Below are 25,928 nucleotides of genomic sequence, written 5' to 3'. Positions count from 1 at the left end.
TGCTCCCCCCCCCCCCCCCCCCCGGCTTGTCACAGCTTCTCGATGCCTGGTCGAAGCTGATTTCGAATTGACCACGCCAGGAAGCCTTCGTCCGCGGCACAACAACCGTCAGTCCAGCCAAGAACGTCGACCAGACAATGAGAGCACGGATACGAGCACTTATCATCCATCCCGCGACAGACAGGAACTGGCCTTCGGGAAGGGATCATCATGCATAGAGAAAAAGGCAATCATCGTGCCATGGTCAGAAGTGGGGTGCTCGCTTCTGTGCCCGTTTCCTGCTGGCCTGAGGACAACGCCTTGGTTCAATTTCGGCATAGCAGGCTGGGAAGACTGGGATTTTACATTATATAGACTTGACGACATGTTCCGCGTCCTATGCGAGAAATGATGCGAGAATATCGAAGGGGAAGCAAGACATTCACCGGGCATGTATAGCGTCACTGGTCGTGAAGACAGGCGATGGGCGTGTAGGGTACTTGATGTGGTAGTACCAAAAGTTGTTTGCCTTAATAATCTGTAACATGATCCGGATTTTTTGCTTCTTCAGTATTCTCTGTAAAATTACAATGGATTCAGACAACAAAGGACCCGGCTGCTTTTGGATTAACTTTGGAAGAAAAGATTACAAGTGCGGAAAAAGTTTCATCAAGAGAAACTTGCGACATATTGAATTTCGCGTCGGGTTTGATGGCAACCTCCATGTTCCCTTGTTGAATAAGAACGTCTCATGAACGAAGCCGAGTCCTTGCATTATTTCCCTTCTCATGAAAAGAGAGACAACAAGCTATCCTATCGGCCCAGAGCCGCCTGTGCCCGATTTTACAACGACCCTCGTCAACCAAATCTGATACATCATTCACGGCGGTGGGCTCAGACCAGGGTTCAAATCCACGACACTCCACGACACATTTGTGAATATGGCGTGGATATGGATGCTGACTAATAACTTCGATGTGGAATGGGTGGAAATGGATCCATTATGGAAATGAATCCATATTGTGGAATTTGTGGAATGGAAACCTACTTTGTCTAACAATGGTAATTAGTGGATCGCATCCATGCCTTGGACGTCGATGTTTTTGTCACTCGTCCATTAGAATCCTATCTAGCGACCCGATCAAACCGGCACGCAACCAACTCCGTAGTGTCTGGCAAAGCCCAATTGTACTGGCATCTAGCCTATTGCGGCTCTTAGTAACCATGCGGCCAGTGGTCGAGAATAGCCTCTCACACTCGGCTGACATTGGTGGCACAGTAAGCAGATCCAAGGCCATCCTAGACAACCGGGGGTATTTGAGCCGCCTTATGTGCCAGTATTCGTAGGGATCTGTGACAGAAGCATCAGCATCCTCGATATCACGCTGCCACTGCTCGTATTCATCAAGATCCAGACCGCCAACTGAGGACCTAGGGGATTGAGCTGGGGATTGAATTGGCGGCTCGGTAACAGAAATCCCTACAGTCGTCAGTCCTCGCTTCTTTGTGCGCCACGCTGTGAACTTGTTTCTTGAGGTCTTCAGCCGCTTATTGGCAGGCAACTCAATCTCTGGGTCATCAACCTCCAGGTCCCTATACTCTCTCTCCCAGAGATCCTGGACCATCTCCTTCGCCTTGGTAATCCACAATTGTCTTTCGTCGTCGTCTCCCCACAAATCGTCAAACAGTGCCCACCGGTAGGCAGGATGAAGAACTGCAGCGCCATAGATCAGGGGGCTATCGTTCAGATGCTCGTAGTATTCGTTCAATTTGAGCCAACCCAGGTTGATGTTGACAGCGAGGTGATGGCCGTCCGGAAACTTGGCGACTGCTCTTTTCGCGGATTCGAGGGTTTCGAGAAGAAATTCGTACGCGTGAATAAGATCCCAGCTTGTTCCTGTACAAGTCAGCTGTTAAAATAAGAATCGGGCCGCTTTTGAGAAGTCTAAGGCTTACCAGACAGTGGAGGGTCGATCTCGTTTTCCTCAACCTTTCTCTGGTGTTTTCCCTGTCCATCGCCCTCAAGACCTCTCACAACCAGCTGGAAGTCAAGCAAAATGTCGTAAAGAGTCCCGAGCACATGCCAATCATCAGGTGTCATGCGATTCTCTTCCTTCAGGAAGAAGGGCAGCTTGGAGCCCTTTTTGATGTGGCCAGCTCTCGTCAAGTTGACCTTCTCCCACTCGTTTGACGCTCTCTGGACAAAAGAATTATAAAATGGCCTCAAGACGAGAGCGCGTTCAATCATCGAGAATTGGGAAAGCCACCGGGTAGCATTGTCGACCACAACTCCAACTGGACGGTGTTTCTTGAGCTGAGCGTCATCAGAGAGTTGGCTCTCGACAGCCTGTACCTTCTTGAGCATATCGGTCCACGTGTCCGATCTGCTCACCTCCTAGGTCTTCGTGAGTATAACAAATAAAGCCGAGGACTCAGCCACCTACAACAGCAAAGTTATGCCATTTTCCAACAGAGCCTCGCCTCCTCCAGACTTCATGCTCCTTCGCTGCCGTGTGAAGTCCTTCGAAGACCTCTTTCTCGAAAGCATCCGGGTTCTTGCCATACAGCATCTGTTTCACTACTATATTGACAACGTGGCCAACGCAGCGAACCCATCGCTTCTCCCAGTCGAAGCCAAATTCTAATCCAAGCTCCCCCATCGAGGTTTTATTGTTACCGGCATTATCCAATGTGAAATATCCGAGTTTATCGCTGATCTCGTACTCCCGAATGATCTCGATAATCTGCCCGGCGATATTCTCGCCTGTGTGCCGCTCTGTAAGCTCAGGCAGTCCGAGGACACACTTCTGTGGCCGATTGTTTGAATCCCGAAACACACATGTGATGCCGTATAAGGCGTGTCGGTTACCAGACTTCCAGCCATCGTACTGGATATGGATCTGTCCCGGACTCTTTCGCAAAGCATCCTTCACTCTTTCCATGTTGTTGGTAAATTCTCGTTCTGCGATGGCACGCACGGTCACGTCAGTAATGTTAGCTTTTGTGATCTCAACAGATGGATTGAGGTAGTTGAAGATGTCTCGAAGATCTTGATCGTTGACGATCGAGAAGGATTGGTTAGAATTGACAATCCAGTTGACAAGTTTCTGCTGGAATACAGTTTTGTCGAAACGTTTGATCAAGGTATTGATCAAATCTTGTTCCTTCGGCTCCTTCGGGTTCAACTGTAGGATTGTTGCAATGGACTGATGTGCTTTCTCGGATGCCTTTGTAGGCTTTTGCCTCTTGCCTGTCGGATCCATGATGCCATTGTGGTCCGTGTACAGGTGACCCTCAGCGTTCTGCAACCCTTTGATGGCATAACTCTTTGGCCTCGGCCGCTTTTGCTTGATGCAAAGGCAACACACCCATCGGCGTTCCCCCTTATCGGCATGCTGGATATCGTAGCCGAACTGATATACCCATTGACGCACTTGGCCGTCTCTCTCCGTCAAGGTCCAGCCTTTGTAGAGCTGAAAGAGTCGTTGATTGTCTTCTTCTGTACGTTCTGGAATGGGTGTGGTTGACTTGGTTGGATGAAGGGTGGCCATTTCAGTTTGGAGTAGTAAGGGCGTGAGTAATAGTAAACCCTCCTAGAATAGACTTGTTTGAACTTTGTGTACGGGTAAAACGGAGTGGAAAATTGTTGCTATTGCGTTGCTATTGGCGATTGAAAGTACTTAGGGTATGCGCTATTTCACAAGGAAATCCAGGTATTTTCAAACCCCACCTAAATTTCCATTCCTTTCCACAATTTCCACATGTGGAACATGTGGAAGGGGTTCCGTGGCGTGGATATGGAAATGCTGAAGCCTACGTGGAATGGAATGGAATGGATATGGATCCACATTATGGATCCATATGTGGATTTCGTGGTATGGATTTGAACCCTGGCTCAGACTCCTGAGCTATCCTCAGTTTAGCGGGCTTATAGACTTCAATCCAGGATCTTATCCGTACCCCGTACACCTGTCTGCGACGCCGCCCCCTGATCTACTCGATATAGTTATATCAACTGGCCCGCGCTGGTAACTTTAAATGGTAAGTTGGACTCCCGTTTCCGACCTCACAATTTAAGAAAAGTGTCACGACTTTTACCGCTTCCAATTTCTTACATACGTCGCTTTCGGTAGACATGTTGACCTGGAACAGTTGGCATGGTCAGTCAACGAGGAATAAATGCATTTTGGCAACACCAAGTATCTAATCCTACATTGGAAGTGGTAGCTCGACAGCGTCTCAGGTCTATTATATGCTGTTGGGCCTTGCTACTTGAACATAATTTTCATTTGAGAACGAGTACAGACATCCCATCATATCTTAGCTTTCATGGTTCATTCTGTTGCTGGCTTGGGTCCCACTGACCAGAGAATAACGGCAGCGACGGCGTAGAGCGTCTGGGTTCAGGGCTTAGCGGGTATAATCACGACGGCTTAGACAACGGAATAACTTACCCCACAAATGTAGTAGGGTATACCACCAGCGAGAAAAGGTAGGCTGTCTCGTAAACTCAATTGATAGAGTGGGTAGAGTGCTCCAACCCCGGCCAATGTTCCAAAGCTCTCAATTGATGCAATGAGCATCAGTAAAGATCCTGCATCGCGCCTTTTGAGCAGAGTGGATGCAAAAGCAAGTATGCTCAGGTCTGTTACGACGCCAATGGTATTGATGATGAGGGCTTCCGCAGTCAGAGAGCGATATCCACATATTGTAGTCTTGCAATCTCACCTGTAGTAATGGTATTGTATGACCCAGGGAGGCCGATCGCTAATGCGCCAGCTGAAATGAATAGAATGGCTATTTTAGCCTGCACATGGTTGAAGTAGTCGGGTTCTTTGATGTACGCAGTGTACAGCCCAGCAAAAACGAAAAGCGCGACGCTAAGAACGGTACGAAGAAGCCAAAGATGCTCGGCCTAGCGGTTAACTTCAAGTGAGCAGCTGTCAACCAGCAAGGTAATGGCGGTTTCGTACCTCTGTAGGACTGACACCATGTCTGTGCTGGATATACGTTGTGAAGAGCGGACGGGTTGATTTGCAAAAACCCATAAGGACAAAGACTATAGGGAGAAACTTCAGGTCTTGGCTTCTAAGGGGAGAGCTACTACCACCGTGCCGGGAAATATATCCTGCCACAGCTATCTGGCTAGCTGGTGCGTCATCGACACGCAAGATCTGCTGCTGGTGTGATAGCAAAGGACTAGACTCATCTTGGCTCGGTTCTTTCGTATCGGCATCCATCTTCTTCAAGAAGAGAATGACAGAATACGCCATGAGACAACAAAGTCCAGAAAAAACACCAGGCAGAATGTGACTATGCCTGGATAAGCGAGAGGCAGATAAGGAGCCGAGAGATTGGGTCAGGACTCCGATTGCCCCTGTCATATAGTGGTAAGCAAAGCTATCGATCATTAATATTGTCATATGGATGGCTGTGGGACAAGAAGGGGAGTGGACAAACTAATGTTGAGGTTTCTGGCTATGAAGTATGGCGAGCATAAGAAATACTGATCCATGGCATCCTCCTCCGGCACACTTGATCAAACGGCCTCCTGTAGCAACCATGAGAGACCGGTTGTGACCCAAGAGAACTGCCACCGTTAGGTTCCATTATTTTATGAAGATCGTTTTCAAGGGGCCCGTACCGCTCGAGAGCGTGACGATAGCGGCAGCAAGAATGCTCGTCATATTGATGATCATGGCGCAATATTTCGATCTGGTGCTGAGAACGTAGCCAAGGACAGACTGTCCTATCACATCTTGAATTACAATTAGCAGTGCGAGTGATAGCGCATGGAGCGTCAAGAATTACCAGACACTCCTCCGAGAACAATAGCGCATGTTCTCAAGCAAGGTTCCGATCAACTACACCAACTACACTTTTCGACCCAGAGTAGTGTAAATGTAAATTATGTAAGCAACTGTCCGGTGTGGTGGGTGTAGTGTGCTACACCAGCGCCTTTGGTGGATGTAGTTGACGGTTGGTTTGTCGTACACTTCGCTCACGTGACTTGCGCTCTTGATCATGGATGGTACTTGCCCAGCCTACTACCCCTCACTCTCTCCCTCATCGCCCTGAGCCCTCAGCCATGCCGTTGCTTGTTCTGCTAACTCGCCATCACTCATCCCAAGACCCTCATAAATCTGCTCTTCCTCGCGCCACGAGATCAACATCGGATCCAGTTCCTTGACGATCCCAGCCCTATACCATGACCGCGATACCTGACAGATGGAGATAATCTGGGCATCCAGAAGGCTTCGCGACGGCACCGCCATTCTTCCGGCAGCTGAAAAGAGCCTCTCGCACTCTGCAGACATTGGCTGAATGGTCAAAAAGTCCAACGCCATCCGCGAAAGTCGAGGGTATTTCAACCTCCTTTCATGCCAGTACGTAATAGGATCGCGAACTCTCCTATCACTCACTTCGCGGCTACCTTGCCATGTCTCGTATTCATCACCTTTGACTGCTTCATCGTCTGAAGAGTCGTATCTTGCCGGCATATGACGACTGTTGGCCTCGAATGGGCTGAAGAACTTGCGTCTTTTTGCTGGACGTTGGTCGTCTGACTCGTCTGCTTGAGAGAGGATATCGGAATTCGCGTACTCGGTCCTCCAAACTCGGTAAACCATCTCCTTAGCCTTGTCGACCCATTCTGGATGGGTGTCCCAAGTGTGCTCGAAATACGCCCACTTGTATGCAGGATGGAGAGCAAGAGCGGTATAGTAGATGGGTGTTTCATCTAGAGCTGAATAATACTTTTCAAGCTTGTCCCAGGCGAGATTAATCCCGATCCTGAACTGTTCGGCGTCGGGAAAGCCTGCTGCAAGCAATTTGTATTGCTCTAGTTTCGAGAGGAGCTCTTCGAAACCTAGAATCACATCCCATATGTTACCATATGAGCCCAGAAACCCTCGCCTTCTCTTTCTAACTTGTCCGTCACCCTCCAAAGTCCTCACTACATTCTCATAATGCGTCAATATCTCCTCCAGGCACTGGAGGGCTTCCCAGTCGCTGTCCGTTAGCTTGTTCTCCTCCTCGCAGATACGTGGCAGTTTTGCGGACTTCCTGACCTGACCCGTCCTCTTCGACCTATTCTCATCTTCCCACTCCTGTTTGTACTTTACCACCAGTAAGATAAGATATGGCCGAATTTTGAGTGCCCTACGGATCATGTACAGTTGGGAAAGCCAGCGGGTATTATTGTCTCGCACCACAGTAAGTGGCTTCCTCGATCGTTCCCTTAACGAACTGGCTTTGCTGATTGCATCTTGTTGAAGATCTCGCAGCAAGTACATCAATCTGTTGGACCGAAAGATGTCATAGACAAGGTTATGAAGCTTCCCAACGGGCCTTTGCTCCTCCATGATTCCCAGTCTGCTTCCGGCAGGGCCGACGCGCCGGAGAGTTGCTCTTCGAAAGCGCTTGCGTTCTTGCCAAAAAGCAACGCCTTTGCTGACAAGTTGACCGTGTGACCGAAACAGCGGCCTCGGCGAGACGCACCAGTGAAGCCTAGTTCACGACCAATGGCCCCCATCGCTGTATCATTATTCTCTGCGTTGTCAAGCGTGAAATATCCTATTTTCTCGGTAATCTGGTAGGCTGTCAAGATATCAAGGACTTGAGCTGCAATATTCGATCCACTGTGGCGTACGGAAACCTCGGGCACACCCAGCACAATCTTACGGGGCTTGTTGTGCTCATCTCTGAAGAAGCAAGCGATTCCGTACAAGGTATGCCGGTTTCCCGACGTCCAGCCATCGAAAGAGATGTGAATCAGGCCGGGAGATTGTCGAAGGACGTCGATAACGGTGTGGCGGTGTCGTTGATACTCAGTGATAATCCTGGTCCTGAGGGTATCTGCAGATAAGTGGCCACCACGTATTGACACTGATGGACTAAGATAATCGAATATGGCTCGGAGATCCTCGTCTTCGACCGTGAGAAAGGAAAGATTACTCTTAACGATCCATTGCATCACCATCCGTTGAAAATGGTCCCTGTCAAAGTTCTTGACGAAGGAGTTCGCCATGGCCTGCTCCCGCGGCTTTTCCGGATCGAGCGTCAAGGTATCAGCTATTGAGCCCTCCACCACAGATACACAACATGCCTGTCCGCGTTCCCAAGCTTCCCGCTGCCAAACCCTCAGAGATCTTCTGCATGGGTGCGGCCGGTGTTGGCGTTTTGAAGACCAGTATGCGTGAAGTTCTTCGGCTGGGGGACTCGTTGGTGAATGCAGAGTTTGCATACCCATCTTCGCTCATGAGCCCGCTGGATATCATACCCGTAGTCCCAAGTCCAGGAGGAGGTGTCCTTTGCGCGCTCGGAGAAGAGCCAGCCGCGGAAATGACGAAACAGACGTTCTTCCTGTAGCTGTTGGGCATCAGCTAGTAACGTTGATGGTGAAAGAATTGGTGGAGAGGTCTCAACGACTTTGTCTTCTAAAGGATCGGTCATTACGGGAGGTGTGAATGCGTCAAACAGATCGATGAAAATTTGGACCTGTACGGGAAATTACCCCAGGATATCCTCTATAACTACTGGGGGCCCGAAAATAAGTTAGGAAATACTAAAGTCTGTGTGGCCCTGCCCTCACAAAAGACAGTACCTCCTAACAGGGTGGATCCAGATGTCCAAAACTGGATACCCTGTCCCACTAAAAATCCACCGCTGCAAAAATCCACTACACCTACATCAACCAGGGTCGTCGATGTAGGGTAGTTGATCACGTCGAGGGTTCAGGTTGATTGATGTAAGTGTATGAGTAATACACCAATCGATCAACCGGTGGGTTTCGGTGTAGTTGATCGGAACCTTGTTCTCAAGTTCCAAGAACCAGGCTGCATCTGAGAGTCACTGGCAAAAGTCAGGAGCAGGCTATCGGTCACACAATCGGCCAAGGTCATCAGACCGAGGCATACCAACGACGTCAAGGCCCGCGTCCTATTCCAGCGATCCATATCTGTAATGACGAGCCAGAACAATGTTGCGGAGAGGCTGATAGGGCATGACTGTTTGAGGAAGACGAAGAAAGAGGGAAAATAAAAAAAGGGAATCGCTGGACGGCGATGATAGGTGGGGTCTCCACCCTGTGCAGTATTCGCTATTTGGCCATTGAGGTATGCAGCCGTCCACATAGGGTCTGCAGTATGACGGATTGACAGTCTGGAGTGCTCTGTAGAGCAAGTGCTATCAACGGCCGAAACGACACAAACCCACGCAGACGCCCAACATCAGGCCAATCGGAGATACTCATGACTCATTATTAAGTCATGTAAGAGTCATAGCAGAGCAAGTATCAATGGGCTGCTCGCATATGGCCTACATCATCAAGCGAAAGGCGCGTCATGAGACAAGAAATGAAGGTTCAGTATATCCACCATTTCAATTAAATCCGCCATTCATTCCCACATCCCCATCAGTCTGTCTCGCGCAAACGTATTCCTAATATCATACTTGAAGCCCTTTTATCTGGCAATGAATCTGGCTCCATGCTCGTACAGATGATACTGAGCATTCCGCGTAAGGGTCAGGAGGACGGAGGCCATGATACCAGACAGAACCTTTGGATGGCATGAGAGGAAGCGCAGGCGCAATTGGCGTCAAACAAAGGGGATTACAGACGACACCACATCGTAAGGGGGTAAGTACAGGTTGTTGAGACAAAGATTGATGATGTCTGGCAACACTAGGCACCTTCCCGTTGCGGGAGAAGGTTTCGACAAAGATCGATCGCATTCGCAAGATACCGCCTGTAATTCGTTGACGTGTACCACGAAGACAATTCTTTAATGATTTCAGGTCTTTGGGGAGCAGTGAGACAGATGATTATTATGCCGTTGTGAGTATACTTACGTGGATATGTTGGGAAGTGTCACTTGGATGGTCGATGGAAGTGTATTTATTAGGATCATAAATCATATGCCGAAAACATGGCAGAAATCAGTAGGGCTCGCGGGTTCTCCATGATTCCTTGCGAAGCAATGCTCTGTCAATGGTAGAGAAAGTCAATCAGAACGTCTTGGGAAGTCAAGATAACCAGGAAGCAGTGTCGATGAAATATTTTAAATGAGCGATGACTAGCAATAGCTGCGGATTAGTAAACCTAATACATAGGTTATCTAATGCCATTTTAACATACCGAGATAGAGAAATTCGCTGGAGCCTACCTACGCTGTTCTTATTGGAAACAGGGGGACGGCAGAAAGCCAGAGCAGGAAGGTACAGAAGGTTTATGATAAAGGCCATTCGCAAACATGAGAAGACGCTTGAAAGTAAGTTACAATATGTTTTAATGAGTAATGCTAACAATTGATTGCAGTGAACCTAAACGAGAGTGGTGAGAACTTGCAAGCTGTCTGACATCGTCAATAACTATGAGATCATTTCCAACTTGGTAAGCAAGACCTGGTTGAATTTTCCCAAGCCACCCTCCATGCAGAGGACGCTCTTGTTTGGTTGGTTCCTCATCGCGGACGAGTACAATATCAACCACAACACGACCAACTAGGACGACTCCGCGGTCAACACGTTCGTCTACGTATGGTCAATTACATATACGACCAAGGGCGAGCTGGGGAAGAGGCAACTCTACTGGCCTGTTGGCATGAGGAACCGCAAGGGCTCACTATGAGTCTACCTACTGGCCTGGTCGATGAGGAGATCTTTTTAACTCCAAGTATGAGCCGATCCCTGAGATCGCTATGATAGAGGAAGAGCTCTTCACCGCCGTTATTGAAGACTCCAGGTCCGAGTTCTGCTCGTTCTTCGATCTGCTCGTGTTCTTGGACCCCTTCATCTTGGCGTCTCTGATCAACGCTGTGTTCTTGAGCATCTATACACTGTAGAATCTTGATACCTGACAGGTTCCAATGTGCGAGTTCCCCACGAGGCATATCTGTAGATGGGTCACGCTGGCTTTTGAATCGGTGCCAACTGGGAATTATGCGGTAGGAGCGGGGTTGATAGGGGTTCGGTCCGTCAAGAGCGGAAGACATCGACGAAGATTTCGGAGTCGCAAGAGTTTGGCTTTGGGTCATGCTTGGGTCGACGTGCGGTTTGGGGAGCCGCTAGGAGGGAGTTTGTCGGGCCTGATGGTATTACTCTTTGCTCCGGCTTTGGACGTTATTCTCCGGTTGTCGGTATCTGCATTGCCATATTCACGTTTGCTGCGTGAGTCGGGGAGCGAAATCTAGAGTTTGAGCGGAAACGCGGGGCTGACGCGTAGGTAGGTCGTTGGTTGCATCCTACACCCCGCATGGCTCGCATGACACGTACCCACGCTTCCAAACCCCACCTCTTTAGCACTCTCTTCCACTCTGCTCTATCTTGCTTCCATCAATAAGCATGCCGGTATGTTATGGACTTTGGATGCAGGCTGTATTGTTCACTGACAGATCAAGCTGGCCTCTAGTGCTCCAGACGCTCCCCCAAAGACGAACACTGCTTTGAGCTTCCGACAGACGCTCCCCTTAGTAAAGGACTAGCGCTCTCCACGATGAGTTTCGAAGAATGTGCCCGCGAGAATCAACTCTCGCTCCACGACAATTTTCCAAGCGACCGACCGCGACGAGCTTCCGCTCAACGATGAGCCCCCAAGATACTGCTCGCGGAGAGAGATTTCGCTCCCAAGAAACCCTCTGCGGATGACGAACCTGCGATTGACGATCAGACTTGGAGAAAGACTGTACGAGAACGAAGTTACAAATGACAGCAGCGCGGCTTCCGCTTTTGGTCCAACGTTTCGCTTAATGCGGTTATGCAAGACACGACTCCTGTTTCGCTCAACACCAAGCACCCAAGGAACCGCTCCCAATTAAGACTTTTGCTCAACAACAATCCTCCGGTAGACCCTCCCCACGACCAAACGTTCGCGCCGCAACAAGCATCCAAAGACCGCTCTTGATCCAAACATTCGCTAAACAATAGCGACAAGAAGCAGGGCTGTACTAGGGGAGTGGAATATCGTGGCTAGGCATTAAGATGGAGGTTCCTTCAGGTTTGCGCATACTGGGTAGCGAACTTTGTGACATGATTGCAATTTCCCGCAAAGCGCCTAAACTCACGACGCATCTCCCGCCCTCGCAATGCACCTGAAGCCCCTCCGACTTCAGTAGCCCAACACACCATCAACTTTCCTGCTCAACACGACCCCCGTTCGCCATCCCAATCGACGTCATGTTATTGACAGAGAGATCTGTTGCACTTCCCGAGCATTTCAGACATTTACGCCCCCCCCCCCCCCCCCCCCCCCCCCACAAGGAAAAAAATCTCATGGTTGACGATATCACTGACCTGACTGCCCACACCGATCTTGCCGACCGTGGTCAGCTGGTCCAGGCATCGATCTGGCTGCTCAGCGTCGCTACCCAGCAGGCTGCTTCCTTCAGGTGTGCATATCCCCTGGGCAGCTACCTAAGTTGTCGAGTTCGTCCTGGTCCAGGTAGTGCTTCGGTGCCAATCGACCAATGCAGTTACCATCCGCGGCACACCTGCCACATGAGCCTATAACGGCGTAGCCAAACTTCCCGAATTTCCCAGATCAGGCATGCATACTCACCCATCGAGATGACGACCGAGGAAGCCAAGAATTCCTGGATGCCAACCTATGCGACAGCACCCGGGTACACGAACTTGCCATCACTAACATGGCCTGACTTCCAACGATTAGGCCTCTTGACCTACCGTCGGGAGTTGGGCGGCGGAAGGAAGGAGATGGAAGAGTCCCTGATTAAGGTGGGCGCAGCTGACGTCTAATATCTGGAGTGAAAGCCCTCTGTGACAGTTGGCGAGGTGTTACGGTTAAGGAGGCTAGCGGGCTTCATCATCAACAGTCTCTGCTCGCTGGCGTGCGTGCCGATAACACGAACACCGGACCTACTTCTATTTCTAGCATCAAATTTTACCAACTCACATCGTTGCCCAATAATAAAATTGAGTTGGCGAAAACTAAAATTTTATTGAATACGATGACGCACGGGACTGTAGAAAGATTTGATATAGGATTGGGTGTTCGGATACTTCAAATCATAATTTCAGGAATCTAGCTGGCTTGAAGTAACTTTATTGCAGAGAATACCGTACACAAGCTACAACTAGAAAACAATCGACCAACACATCTGTTGCTGCTCTCATGCCCGCCGCTTCATTCGTCAAGCCGGAGGCTGTGAGTATCTGAAAACAATCACATGGAGAGGCCGTGATGTCCCTCGCCTGCTGCAGCTATCCCATTCTCATATGTGATCCTTTTCCAGCCTTTTGATTCCGATGGATCACGAGACCATACTGTGAGTGGAAAAAACCGTTCGTTCTTCTTCAAGGTGACGAAAGAGGGATTTCCCGAGTACTCTACCATGTTCATCTTGAAGTCTGTAGAAACACCAACTAAGTCATTATCTTAGATAAAGGGGTGGTACAAAGCTTACGTGTGTTGTGGGGAATCTTGGAAAGCATAGCTGTCAACGACTGTAGAGAAGTTACAGGTTTGTTATCGATATGTGTGATGAAAGCCATTGCAGTTACGTGATATGCATGTGCGGGCGAGCCGCGGTAAGTGCAAGTAACGTAAACGTCGCTGGGCAGTTTCTCGATGGACTGCCTAACAGTGCGGTGTGGCCTCTGAACAACCAAGCCGTCAAAGCTTACAAGCTCAGTTGTTTCGAAATCATCTTCAAGAACGGTCTGAGCCTTGAAAGTGATTTGCTGACCCTTGCGTGAAATCACCACATCAAGAAATTCTTTCCCGTCCGTGGCTTCAAGGGCGGAGAGCTTAGCGACAAGATTGCCATCCAGACTAAGTAGGACATCCTCTTTTTGAAACTGATCAGGCAACTGGCCCCAAGTCCGTTCTACCTTGAACATGTAAGCGTCTGCAGGGTCGTTCTGGATCTTTTCGATCCACTCTTCAGAAACGCCTATGGCTCTAGCGTCAATAATCTTGACAGGTTGAAGCTCGACGGGAAGTCTCCTGAGGCTTAAGTTTACTCCTTGACCGAGCTTTTCTGTATTCGGGGCGATAATATGTGAGCTTATTCCAAGGTACTCCTTGATAGGGTCTGGGTCGCGATCGTCCACAATTCCATAAGTGATCTAGAGCCCTTGAACAGAACTATCCTCTGCGATAAGAAAACCAGTGTCGCACTCAGCACCGAGTCTCGTGTTGACCGGACGAGCTCTGGGCGGGTACGGAGGGTTTGCGTCAAATGGAATGACTTTAGTGACTGATGTAGAAGCATGTACAATCTCATCACTGCCGTTACATCCAACAAAGAAGATTCTCTGTCCTTCTGAGATAGCCTCTCTACTCAATCTTGCGCTCTTGACTGGGGGATGCACGAGATTCGTATCGTATTGAATGATGGCGTAGTGGTACCATGGATGATGGAACTTAACAGTTCCGGGGACTGAAAACGAGTCGGCAATCGTGACTTCAATGTCACACAATGTATTCGGTACTACAGTCCTGGATATGATGATGTAGCCGCCTGTAGTGTCGATGACGAGTCCTAAGCCTGATGTCACATTCGCTGATAGCCCGTCAAGTGCAAGTGGCGTATAACATTTGACGCGAACCAAGCTGCTGATAGTTTTCGCAACTATTTGGTCTATTATACGGGTAGAGGGCCTATGCGGTACGCGATGGCGCGCTTGCTGAACTGAAGGTGATGTATTTGCATGGGCTTCAACGTCCCAATCGCCGGTCGTATCATTCCTCTTGAACATTTTCAACTTCTGGGACCAACCACGATTGATAGTCACACAACAGCGGTTTCCAGGTTATACCGGCTATCGGGGTACCAGTATTTGATTGGGACTGAAGTTCCGACTGGGATCTCTTTCATAACTTGTACAAAAGCAACTAGGTTTGGTGTCCGATTGTGGTTGACACTATCAATGATCGCGAGTCTCCGGATTGGGTGGAGGAAATAACCAGGGTCGCTCACGAAAACTCCGCTACAAGCGAGGCCGTATCTGTGAGCGACCTGATATGAGATATCGTGTAAGATAGTGCGATCAAAACTGAAGAAGCAACTAGGTGTGATTTCGTTGAGGTCCTGGACGGCGATGTCCTGCTCAATATCACACCCATGTCGCGCGACAAGGACACTCACTGTCTGGCCGACGTTCTCATCGAGGACAGTGTTCAGGCAAAGGAACTGATCGACGAGCTTCCCATTAATCTTGATGAGAATATCTCCAGCTTCTAGTTTGCCATCTGATGGTCCTTCTGGCAGCACCTTTTCAGCTACAATGAGACCCTTTAGGTTAGGGAAAGTTTTGCGAAACAGACTCTCCCATTTATCACTAAGTCGGAGGTGCTGACAGCCAAGGAAAGGCTTGCGCTTGAAGACAGTCTGAATGTCGCCTCTCTTTACCTCTCCGCCATTCTGGATCTGCTTCAGTACGCGCTGTGGGGCGTCCAGGGGGAGAAAGTAGTCAGTTGAAGCATTGGAGATTCCACCGGCTTGAAGGCCGATAGCAAGGCCGTCGACGTTGAAAACCGGACTTCCAGAGCTTCCGCTCGAGGCAGAAGCGTTTGCTTGGTAGTAGCATGTGTTAAAGTCGGTGTATTGTGAGTAGATAGGAGTATTTCGGTCGACACGACTGATATAGCCAGACAAGATGCTCCCACTTTCACCGCTGTCGTTACCAATGAGCTTGATCTCCGTTCCGACTGTATTAAAGTGTTATCAAACGCTATTACTGAACAGGTTGAAAGGTTACCTGTTGCAAGACCTGGAGCAAGTTCCACGGCAATGAGATCCATGTACTTGAGCGACTTTGGCTCAAACTTCAAGAAGCCAAAGTCGTGTACCGGGTCACAATATACGGGCCGAACATCAAGCTCTTCATTATTTTCGAAGACTATAGACTCACGAAAGGGCCCCGGACCGATGACATGTCGATTTGTGAGGATAAGGCTGTCTCCATTAGCAGTGTCTTGAGGATATCTATCTCATCGAAATGCCTTACCCTATTTGCGCATCAACAACAAAACCAGTGGCCTCACCAACGTCGCAAAACTCTCTGTCGAATCTCCAGGGCCGTTGATATTTGATTGACACGACGCATTTGCGGACCTGTTCTATAGCACTTTGCCATGCCTCGTCCTCGCCTTTTGATGGTACGTCTGCGATGGATGTAGCTTGATGTTCTAACCCTACTAGATGATGGTTGTTAGTGCCATTTCCGGCCGGTTGTGTTGGATATATCAGGCTTGGAGGTGGAGGGTCCTGGTCTATGACCATACTGGGTTATGTCCTGAAGTTCAAAGTAGATGAACCAAGCGAGACCTGGCGAACAAGAGACCGGTAAGTGCTGAGTTTCGGGATGGGATCAACTCCTGACGCAGGCGTGATACAGGCTCAGGTAGCTTAGGCGATATCTGATTGTGAAAACCATTAATCAGGGACTTGAACATAAGACCAAACATGCGCGTGCTGACTTTATGAGTTTATTTGCCTTTTCAAGTTCTAGGGATTTGCGTGTCGCCCCATGAGAGGATGCACAAGAGGTCCTGGTACTCAGCCTATCGGATGGCTCCCCAAACGTTGTTGTGCCACTAGTGTGATCGAGTAGAGGTATTCTGTGTCAGGGTCTTAGGGGCTAGCAATTTCAACCGCCCTGTTCCTGCAGCTGGACTGCCTTTGCAGGTCCGGGATTGGTCATCTTTCGGCCCTCTTGTCGCGCGACGAGGGTAGCAACCCACCCACGCAGCCACGCTCTCATGGCCGAAGATAACCTCGGGGAGGCGGCAAATACTCACCAGGTGCCTTGGCGATAATGATGAGCGTCTATCCCCGTAGGTAGGCGGAGTCCAGGTGCCTTGGACATCATGCAGTCCTGCTATTCGACGTCGCGCAGGTCAATGCAGACAAGGCCCTCCTCCGCCTCCTTCCAGCTCATAGCAGTTCAACTGCGCAGGCTCCTAGTCAGGCTGGCCCGCGTTCGTGATGGTGAGTGGCCGCACATAGGACAAGTTGCCTAGGTCAACATCGTATTCCAGGTCCGCTGTCACTGTCGCAGCGAATGGACATGCACACTTCGCATGCTAATATTACCACCTCACAGCCTCGTCTTGACAGTCGTAGTATATCAGCTGCAGGGGGGTTGAAAGTTGACTGAACCTGGACCAAGGCGCACGGATGCTTAACGTTGATGGCCTGGTTTCAATTAGCTCCTGGTGCATGGGAGGTTAGCACGATGTGGAACTGTAACCCTGAATCCTTGTCTCTGCAGCCTGCAGCGGGTAGGGCGTGTGCGCGGCCTTCAGCCGCCAGATTATTCAATGGTCTGAGTGGGGCACCAAAATAAGCGACCTTGGGCATGAAAATCTCTGATAGGTCCATCTCTCCACCATAAATTGTGTCGAGCGTAAAGAGACAACACCAGGGGTAGACAGGGATACACGAATTCGAAGTCTTCTGCGCAAAAAGCAAGTAACAGCGGGAGGTACTCTTCAAATTTTACAAAGTACACAACAGCTTGAGAACAGGGGTAGTGCGTGAACCACGTTTACTAGCTACATCAATACCTGGTGGGGCGCGCAGTCCGCAGAGTGACTTTTGTTGGCGGGACGGCGTGATACTGCCATGGTGTCATGTCGCTCTCACGGCCGCGAAATGAAGCATCGACGCATATGGCTTGTCCACATCACGGCAAGGATCGGCATTGAATTAATCTCATGCGTGAACGAACCCAGTCAAAGGCTTCACGGGTCTTTCTTTCCTTTTTGCTCGGACTGGGAAGCCAGCTCATGCCACTATCAAGCCCAAGCCAGGCACGTTTCTATGGCAAAGATGAATTACAAAGACAAGATGCGATGGCGTTGACGTTTTGAGATCGCTTCTTTGATGGCTAAGTAATTTGACTAACCATCTTGTCCCTGCTGGCCTTGGCTAGCAGTATGTGGACATGATTGAAGTCTTGCCGTCAACCGCCAGGAACCGCGGGACATTTGATATGGAACAGGGTGATCAAAAATGGCCAGGGGTATGGCCCGCCTTTCATTTGTAGCCATTCAATACAAGGCAACAGTGCCTTGTCGCCAGTCAAAAACGTCGTTTATCTCAATGCTTGGGGAACCATCCGAGGTGCGGGGCCAAGACGCTTTAGTAGAATTAGGGGCTTCAGCTAACCCTGGACTGTGGCAATGCAAGCCAATTCATAAAGCCAGCATGCGTGTGTCGTATCCTGTTCTTGAATTCCTGACGAATGGTGTTCATAATATAGGACCACCCGAACCTGAATAGCGGCGACTGCATCTTACAGCGTAAGCCAAGGACTGGTCGTACAGTCGACTTGCCTTCAGCACTGGATCTTCAACATTTCATCAGCGATCCTTTCTTTCTCTACATCATCTTTATTGCCTCAAATGCCTCGAAGCAGCAACGAGTCTTCTACTCGTCGCTTTCCGTGTGACTGGCCATCATGCAAATGGATTGGTAAAAAAACACATGACGGTGGGCCTTTGTTAACTTCCATCACAGAGCTTCAATCAAAATCAAGATCTACAGAGGCATTTTTTTATACACACTGGACAAAAACCACACGTTTGTCCAGTCCTTAAGTGTGGCTGGAGCTTTACTCAGCCGAGTGCTCTGAAGGGTCATATCCGAACACACACAGAAGAGAAACCTTGTCTATGCCAGTATCCCGGTTGTGGGAAAAGATTTAGACATGTAAGTGTAGAGAAAGCTCAGGACTCGAATCAGGCTGACAGCTAGCGTAGGCATCGAATCTAAGCCGGCATCGACTAATCCATGGGAGGTGTCGGTACGAAAAGCGCCGGTACGAGTGTGATCACGTTGTGTGTTCCCGTTGGTACGGTTGATACCATTGAATCAAGTACTTACACTAACTCGGGCCTCAGGTTTAGCAAACGGCAAGCTTGGGTAAATCATAAACGGAAACCGTACAACCAAGGAAAGACCTTTAATCACAGCGACAACTGCTCGCCAGACTCCTACGATGGCCAGCCTCCCGCCACTCCTCAGCACTCCTCGATGACCTCTTCGCCTCACGAGCTGGGTTTCACAGACCAAGGTACCCTAGATGAGTGTCTGAATTGGTGGCCCTACTCCGCCGGCCTTCCGGTTCAATCCCAAGGTCACCACATGCCCCAACACGAGGATAATCGACATGGGATCCCAACCAGTGTCCCCGGCGATTATCATGGTATCTCCAAGTACGGAGAGCAAACACATACTCAGCTAGTACTTCAAGAAGAAGCTGTAACTCAACAGACTTACGGTATCAGCGGAACAGGGCACCCAGGTGTTGCCATGATGACAAACACTGTGTCGCCCCAAGATCAGCTATCACAACAAGTCCAACAACTTTCCATAAACCCTCTGTGTTTAGCATCAGGTACTGCTACTCCAGTCCCCAGCCCAAGGATTCCTCAGGATGTTTACGCTCGTGGATCTAGCAGCCAGTCAGAAAACATGGCGAACGAACCCCAAAAAGTATTGATCCAATATTGGGAATATACTCATTATCAGATGGCTCAATCTAGTATCCCTATTGTCTCTGAACCGTAACATACTCCAACAACGAGCGGGCAAGACACTTTACCACGAGTCCAGCAGAAACAACATCAGTGGCAGTCCTATTCCCGGCTGAACAGAGACACAACCTCTGGACAGCTATCCGAAGGTTATGGTAACCGTGGACCAATGTGTAAGTATGAAGATCTCTTGCTGGAACTATTCAGCACTGAGGAGGCAGGCATGTGTTGACTGGCCTTGGGAATCACCTTCTTTTACCAAGACATGCACCCTTTGTCTACCATAATTACTTGTCACACTATGAGATACCAAATCCGGAAGACGCGTCGATGTGTTCATATCCTCAAGCATTTCTCTAGAACGTACGACGGAAGTTCAACACCATCTCGATCCAAAACTAAGTGGATTTGGCTCAACTTGGGCGCGTCTGCTTTTTATTCATCACGTTTATTCGGGGACCGCATTGTTGGGGCAAAGCTTGGCATAACGGAGTGCTTCAGGGGAAAAGTGCGAAATCACAGTCACCACACCAATATTAATTGTATCATTCGTCATAAAGTCTATGAAGACTTCGAGTTGTGTCCTCCCAATGTTCGCTATATTACGTCAGTAGCTTAGTAAACTTCACCTCACCTTCAAAGCCCTTCCGATCTAGTGCGTGAGGTTGCTCCTTGGGATGACTCGAGTGGCTGAGCGCATTGTTCACAAGATCCTACAGCAACGCCAGGACCGTTTCATTGGCAACTATTGTCAATATTCCATTCTATCCACCTCCGAGGCGAGTTTGAACCTTTTGGTCCCACATAAAAAGTCAGAAAGTCTTTCAAACACACCATGATGAGTTATTTAGGGGCTGGGTGGCACCCTCTGGTTGGCCTCATCAATCTTGGCTGGTCTGTTTTTGCGCTCCGTGCAATATTTAACTTTCAATGAATCGGGAGATCGCCCCGGAAACTCTTCTGCGATTTGCTTCCATGTCAGCTTTTTTTTTTTTCCTGAGTTCGATCAACCGCGCCACCTCTTCTGGCGCGAACTTCTTTATAGTCCTTCGAGGGCGAGGTGCTGGATTAGGCACTCCAACTTGTCCCACAACCCTGGGAGCCTCTTGCATGCCGTTACGACGACGCTTCTTCTTGATGGGCCGTTCCGAGCTGGGAGGATAGTTGTTATTTGTAGACAGGTGTTGAGGTTGCGGCACCGAAACGTCGTCATCAGGAGCGCATGTTGCTTCCCAAGATGCTCGTTGTATGCCACTGAAACTCGAGGCCAATTCACCCATATTTATAGTAGGTAGAGAAGTCCCCCTTGATCGCGGAACGCGATCTCTAACATTGGTTCAAGGGGGACGATGGGACATGGGACAATCTGGTCACAGATTATGTCCATCACCCTAAGGCAAGCGGAGCGCAGCAGTTGATAGGTGAAGAGCGTAAGCGATGAGCAATGCCTGTAAAGGTCGAGAGCGAGGGACGAGCGAAGACCGGTTCTAAGTGGTTGAAACGACGGAGGAGTGGAGACCCGTCTTCACGCACCAATGAGTGAGGAACGAACGATCTGGTCGGAGTTCACTACCCCGCAGGACGGGTCTGAGGAGCATAAGGAGGGACGACTTCCCACGGATGTGGTTTTTGGACATCCTTTTCCAAACAACATTGTTTGAGTGAAACGAGTGTGAGCACTGGCGAACTTTCATCTAGGACGCCAGTCCGTTGCGAATGAGTGAGCAGATGATGCTTCGATTGGAGCTAGTGAACGGGTGAACGGTCATTCATTACCCTATACACAAACAGGAGCCGAAGGCGACTGGGGTACGTGAGGGACGAACGACTCTCAATTTCAATTGAGTCCACGGTAGTGGTCAACGAAGAGGTGTGTTGGATATTTATTTCAGGATCGAGAGATCGGAGTGCATGGATGCACGACTGACTAAATGCAAGCGGGAGCTGAGGCGACCGACAGTTGACGAACAGAGTGAGGTTATCTCAATGTGTTGAGATCACGATAGTGATTCACGACGGGAAGGCGTGTCTTTTATATTCTTAGACCGGGACGGGACGTCGAGACTATAGTAGAGAGTGACGGAGGTCACGATACTAGACGAAGGATGAGTCAATCACCGTTAGGTGGAGCCGAACAGGGTGAGGTTTCTTTGACAGAACCCGACCGAAGGAGGGTCTATTTGACGCCGAAACAGATGAGGCAGAACTTGATACGTCTTTTCGACGCCCAGTGGGAATCCGGGAGGCGGATTCATCTGAAGAGCGTTCGTTTCTATCCTCAGAAGGTCACATATACATTGGGAAATGTACTTTCACCGGAAACGGTGGATGAACCGATAAGGTTATGGTGTTTTTACTGTGACACGCTGGAGGCAGGGCTACAGCAGGTTGCGGATTGTCGTAGACGAGGCATGCAGGGAATGCCGGAGAATGCGTTAGTCTTGGACCCACGAGATTTGGTTGACGTGTATCGCATGTAATTAACTAGAGACGGGAAGTAGTGTCCCGGCTCGTCACATCGAAAACTGAAAGTTTTTGATAAAGAGGTACTTGTACAATACAATACAATTTATTACGCCCGGCGGCTTATTTTGGCCGATAGGGCACTAATCACTAATTCGTACGTACATTGCCTAGTTTTCGTCCTCGCCTCCCCAAGCCCATGCTGTGCTACACGTTGCTCAATCTGTGTCCGCATTTCCTAAAGCCCAGACTATGCCTTGCTTTTCACCATATGAATTGAAATAGGTCTCCTCAAGCCCATAATGCGCCTGTTCCTCGATTGTGCTTTTCCCTTCTACCCTATTGCTCCCTGCGTTTTCCCCTAATTTACTAGCATAGCCAGCGAACTAGCTTGAAGGCTGTTCTTCAAGTGTTCAACGTCCTATCTACGGCGGCTGAAGCGATGTCCGCTTGTATGAGACGGGGTGTTTGGTGTTTGGTGTTTAGTGTAAGTAGGTTAGTAAAAGTAGGTGAGATTCTTGCAATCTGGTTTCAGTATTGTGTGTCGAGTCGGCCTGTGGCCATTGCAAATCGTATAGTTGCATGGACTGCCTGCATGTTTGGCGTCCACTTTGCGTCATCCGATGGTGATTTTCCTCCTAGGTAGAACGAGAGATTTCCTCTCAATGTCTCCGTGCATTGCAGCATTTCAGTCCTATGCGCTGTCCATTTCGTGCATCGAAAGAGAAAGTGTTCTACTGTCTCTATCGCTTGTCCGCATGCGCATTGCTGTGACGCTGCTACGCTGATCCGGAAGAGGTATCCATTTAATCTGGCCATGCCTGTCCTAAGTTGTGCTAGCACGCTGGCTTCTCTCCGTGACAAGCCATCATAGAGCAGTCGGGTGTGCTTGCCTGGGAGTGCGGCATCGACCTTCTTTGAAAACCTCCCGACGTTATCTGGTAGCTGTTTCCTAGTATGCTTACCTGATTGAACTATGTTCAGGGTCGTTGATCGCATTCGGGGAAACTTCCGAGCCGGGTCGGCACCGTCTTGGCTCGCACTTCGCGCCTCCTTCTTAGCCATTTTCAGGAGCCTGTGTTCAGCACTGATGGGCATCCATACGACAGCCACCACGTTTCCTTTGACCCTCAATACATCGATGGAATCATATATGCATCCAACATACTCTTGACCGGACTGCTGGCGAGGGTTTCGGACCGTGAGCGCGGCGGCTTTGTTGCTCGCCAACAGTGCCACGCTTCGATACTCAAGGTCGGGTAAGTGTCTCAACGCGTAAGCCATCGCTGCTAGTTGTCCAGAAAATGGGTTCTGCTCCGTCCTCATGCCGAGCGTGAAGGAAAAGCGCTCAAGCTTCGGTCCTCCTCGCACCGAGGCAGGGATCTCGATGGCCCCGCCGACTCCGACTACCCCATTCCGTGCTGAACTACTCACTGCGGCGCGTACCGCCCATCCTAGATCTGCTTGTGTCGTCTCAACACTATCCCCATCATCCACTATAGCCTGCACCCGTTCTACCCAGGGTGCCAACGTGAAAGGGTTGATCGTTTCTAGTTCTTCCATCGGGATCTCATTGAGTGCCACTGCTACCTCGTAGAATGGCGAGCGATTGTATCTTCTGAACTTTCGAATGCGAGATGTAGAGCTTCGGAGAGGGTTGCTTGTCGGAAGGGTATGTAGATCAGTCCACATCTTAATTGCCCGTCTCCAGAACCGTTCATGTGCGCTGGCGATATGCGCCTCTGCTTCCGCTACGCTTGTTGCCACCGTGAGGAACGTTCCTACGATGGTGTTCGCTCCAATCCTCTGAACCCTGTTGATAGGACTCGCCCTCCTATATCTGCAGGCGTGCATCCATACATTCGATGCGTAATCCACTACTGGAGCCACTGTGGCTGTAAACAACTGTCGTGCTGTTCGTGGTGTAAGGCCCCTGAGCCTCTGTAGCTCCATCGCAGCATTCAAGCCTTTGGCCGCTGCTCGTGCAATGTGCTCTTTGTATTTGAGGCCCGAATCCATGATCATTCCGAGGACCTTGACCTGGGTTTTCGGTGGGACAAGCTGTCCTCTGATCTCGAAAGGCTCCGAGTTGAGCTTATACGCTTTCCGAGTAAAGTGTATAATTGCCGTCTTGTCCGTCTCGAAAGTTGCGCCACTTCTCTTTTCCCAGTCTAGTGCCTTCTTAATGATCTTCTTGATCCCATCACGATTGCCCTCTGCTGTTGGACCTGTTACCCAGGCCGTAAAGTCATCCACAAACGCTATCGCTCCCCCGTAGCAATCTATGGGCTGCTGTACGAGGTCTGCATTGAAAAACAGAAACAGAATTGGAGACAGAGGTGAGCCTTGTGGCAGCCCAGCTTGTGGTAAGCTTCGTGTCTCCGATATTTGTCCATTGACCTGAATAGTTGCCGTACGATGCGAGCAAAATGCTTCAATCCAGCGAAGCAGATCCTCTGGTATGCCTCTAGCTCTCAACCTTTGGATGAGTCTTTCTTTGCACACTCCGTTGTAGGCTCCCTTGACATCGAAACTCACTAGGCTAAGGATCCATCGACCCCGCCAGGCGGCGTAGATCTGCTCTTGTAGTAACATCAAGGCCTGCTCAGCAGAACGCTGTTTGCGAGCTCCAAAGTGATTTGTTGGCAGCAATCCGTATGTCTCAACGGCATGTGAGATCCGTTCCGCGACGACCGACTCTAGTATCTTGCCTAGCGTGGATAAGAGTGATATGGGTCTCCATGCCTTCGCAATCGAATAATTTTCTTTGTTTGATTTCTTGAGTGGAATGATCTTGGCATGTCTCCATTGGCTCGGCAGCACTCCTTCTCTCAACGATGCACGAAACAGTGAGAGGACTCGGTCCTTAACAGACGGCCAGATCTGCTTCCAGACTACGGTGGGCAATCCGTCCTCACCAGGTGCTTTCCAAGACTTGGCCATGGAGAGCTGTCTCTCTACCTCCTCCATAGTGATATCTGGCATGCTAATGGCAGCTCCACGCTGAGGTCGTTCGCCTTCCTCTTCGATTTGCTCTGGTAACGGGGGGAAGAAGGTGGTCAACATCTCCTCGGCTTGTTCCCTGTTGTTGGTCGTGCGGGTGCCATCAGCCCTTGTGAGCTGGGGTACCTTGCCAAATGCTGTATCTTCTCCAGACTTGAGGTACTTTGCTGCCTTCCAGATGTTATCGTTGTCAGCTAGGAATTCGTTCCAGTGTGTCTTTTTCTGCTGTCTGATCGCATCGTGATACTGCTTTGCTGCTCCTCGAGCTGTCTCTTCCAGCTCTTCGCATATTCGCCCCGCTCGTCTCGATGCTCTAGCGCGATTCCTCCAATGCGTATGTATCTGGCGGAGCTGCGTGAGGTCTGAAGTCCACCATCGTTTTGCATAGGGCGACGGCTTAGCTCTGGGTGTCAGCGCGCGGATCGCCTCTAACACCACGGTCATAAGCCTGTCGGTCTTCTGCTGTACGGTACATTCCTCTGGACTAGACTTCAGTGCCGTGGCGATCCGAATGTTGATTTCTTTCCATGGTGCATTCTTGAGTAAAAGCCGTTCTCGAACTTGTGGTACTGGGACAGAGATATCAAACTCCGTCTCGATAGCGCGATGGTCAGATCCGTGCTCTGTGCCGTGTACCATACACTTGACCGTTGAAGACGCTATATCTGCGGAAGCGAGGACCAGGTCGACTGTTGTCTCAAAGTCTCCGCCATTCCACGTCTTCGTTCTCTGGGAAGCAGGCTCGTGAGATCAAGCTCACTCATAAGATGGATGATCTGATCAGCTTCGCCTTGCCTAGTAAGGGAAACATCGTCTCCTCCCCACAATTGGTCGTGCCGATTGAAGTCACCGACAACCACCACATCCACCAGTCTATCGGCCTGTCTTCTTGTGCCTGAGATGACCTGACGCAGAAGGTTACAGGTGTCTTGCAACGCTTGATCGTCTCGTCCTGGTACATAGACGGACACAACCAGGA

At 49.8% G+C, this 25,928-nt stretch overlaps 9 protein-coding genes across 12 annotated transcripts; 3 read left to right on the top strand and 6 right to left on the bottom strand.

Moving 5' to 3' along the window:
- Positions 1 to 1,085: 1,085 nt before the first annotated feature.
- FOXG_21500 (uncharacterized protein) lies at positions 1,086 to 3,530 on the bottom strand (the record flags this gene model as incomplete). Its single annotated transcript, XM_018401842.1, has 3 exons — positions 1,086 to 1,876; positions 1,936 to 2,374; positions 2,424 to 3,530. The coding sequence occupies 3 exons, from the start codon at positions 3,528 to 3,530 to the stop codon at positions 1,086 to 1,088; spliced, it is 2,337 nt and encodes a 778-aa protein (XP_018253869.1).
- A 783-nt stretch (positions 3,531 to 4,313) lies between these two features.
- FOXG_21499 (uncharacterized protein) lies at positions 4,314 to 5,666 on the bottom strand (the record flags this gene model as incomplete). The annotated part of the gene is made up of 6 exons (XM_018401841.1): positions 4,314 to 4,376; positions 4,434 to 4,624; positions 4,708 to 4,894; positions 4,953 to 5,379; positions 5,440 to 5,569; positions 5,624 to 5,666. 6 exons carry the CDS (start codon positions 5,664 to 5,666, stop codon positions 4,314 to 4,316), a joined length of 1,041 nt encoding a protein of 346 aa, XP_018253868.1.
- Positions 5,667 to 10,442: 4,776 nt separating this feature from the next.
- On the bottom strand, positions 10,443 to 11,173 carry FOXG_21498 (uncharacterized protein). Its single transcript, XM_018401840.1, has one exon. It carries the CDS (start codon positions 11,013 to 11,015, stop codon positions 10,527 to 10,529), a length of 489 nt encoding a protein of 162 aa, XP_018253867.1. The 5' UTR covers positions 11,016 to 11,173; the 3' UTR covers positions 10,443 to 10,526.
- A 1,370-nt stretch (positions 11,174 to 12,543) lies between these two features.
- Positions 12,544 to 12,947, top strand: FOXG_21497 (uncharacterized protein; the record flags this gene model as incomplete). Its single annotated transcript, XM_018401839.1, has 1 exon — positions 12,544 to 12,947. The coding sequence occupies one exon, from the start codon at positions 12,544 to 12,546 to the stop codon at positions 12,730 to 12,732; it is 189 nt and encodes a 62-aa protein (XP_018253866.1). The 3' UTR covers positions 12,733 to 12,947.
- Positions 12,948 to 13,159: 212 nt separating this feature from the next.
- FOXG_14194 (uncharacterized protein) lies at positions 13,160 to 15,876 on the bottom strand (the record flags this gene model as incomplete). Its single annotated transcript, XM_018394260.1, has 8 exons — positions 13,160 to 13,344; positions 13,401 to 13,440; positions 13,621 to 13,976; positions 14,280 to 14,625; positions 15,087 to 15,233; positions 15,351 to 15,649; positions 15,700 to 15,766; positions 15,853 to 15,876. The coding sequence occupies 8 exons, from the start codon at positions 15,874 to 15,876 to the stop codon at positions 13,160 to 13,162; spliced, it is 1,464 nt and encodes a 487-aa protein (XP_018253865.1).
- Positions 15,877 to 17,144: 1,268 nt separating this feature from the next.
- FOXG_14193 (uncharacterized protein) lies at positions 17,145 to 17,853 on the bottom strand (the record flags this gene model as incomplete). Its single annotated transcript, XM_018394259.1, has 3 exons — positions 17,145 to 17,432; positions 17,674 to 17,763; positions 17,851 to 17,853. 3 exons carry the CDS (start codon positions 17,851 to 17,853, stop codon positions 17,145 to 17,147), a joined length of 381 nt encoding a protein of 126 aa, XP_018253864.1.
- A 331-nt stretch (positions 17,854 to 18,184) lies between these two features.
- Positions 18,185 to 20,152, top strand: FOXG_14192 (uncharacterized protein). 4 transcript variants are annotated; one of them, XM_018394258.1, is made up of 5 exons: positions 18,192 to 18,656; positions 18,707 to 18,798; positions 18,848 to 19,344; positions 19,406 to 19,656; positions 19,705 to 20,130. In XM_018394258.1, the coding sequence occupies exons 3-4, from the start codon at positions 18,981 to 18,983 to the stop codon at positions 19,447 to 19,449; spliced, it is 408 nt and encodes a 135-aa protein (XP_018253863.1). In that variant the 5' UTR covers positions 18,192 to 18,656; positions 18,707 to 18,798; positions 18,848 to 18,980; the 3' UTR covers positions 19,450 to 19,656; positions 19,705 to 20,130. The 4 variants fall into 4 exon arrangements, with proteins under 4 accessions (XP_018253860.1, XP_018253863.1, XP_018253862.1 ...); XM_018394257.1 differs by having other exon boundaries at positions 19,406 to 20,130; XM_018394256.1 differs by having other exon boundaries at positions 18,848 to 19,656.
- On the bottom strand, positions 19,925 to 21,501 carry FOXG_14191 (uncharacterized protein). Its single transcript, XM_018394254.1, has one exon. It carries the CDS (start codon positions 20,761 to 20,763, stop codon positions 20,404 to 20,406), a length of 360 nt encoding a protein of 119 aa, XP_018253859.1. The 5' UTR covers positions 20,764 to 21,501; the 3' UTR covers positions 19,925 to 20,403.
- Positions 21,246 to 22,047, top strand: FOXG_21496 (uncharacterized protein). Its single transcript, XM_018401838.1, has 2 exons — positions 21,246 to 21,353; positions 21,422 to 22,047. Exon 2 carries the CDS (start codon positions 21,589 to 21,591, stop codon positions 21,961 to 21,963), a length of 375 nt encoding a protein of 124 aa, XP_018253858.1. The 5' UTR covers positions 21,246 to 21,353; positions 21,422 to 21,588; the 3' UTR covers positions 21,964 to 22,047.
- The last annotated feature ends 3,881 nt before the right edge of the window (positions 22,048 to 25,928 follow it).

This window comes from Fusarium oxysporum, chromosome 14 (assembly GCF_000149955.1).
Source record: "Fusarium oxysporum f. sp. lycopersici 4287 chromosome 14, whole genome shotgun sequence".
Taxonomy (NCBI): domain Eukaryota; kingdom Fungi; phylum Ascomycota; class Sordariomycetes; order Hypocreales; family Nectriaceae; genus Fusarium; species Fusarium oxysporum.
Note: the sequence above shows the minus strand (reverse complement) of the source record. Positions and strands in the feature narration are given on the sequence as shown.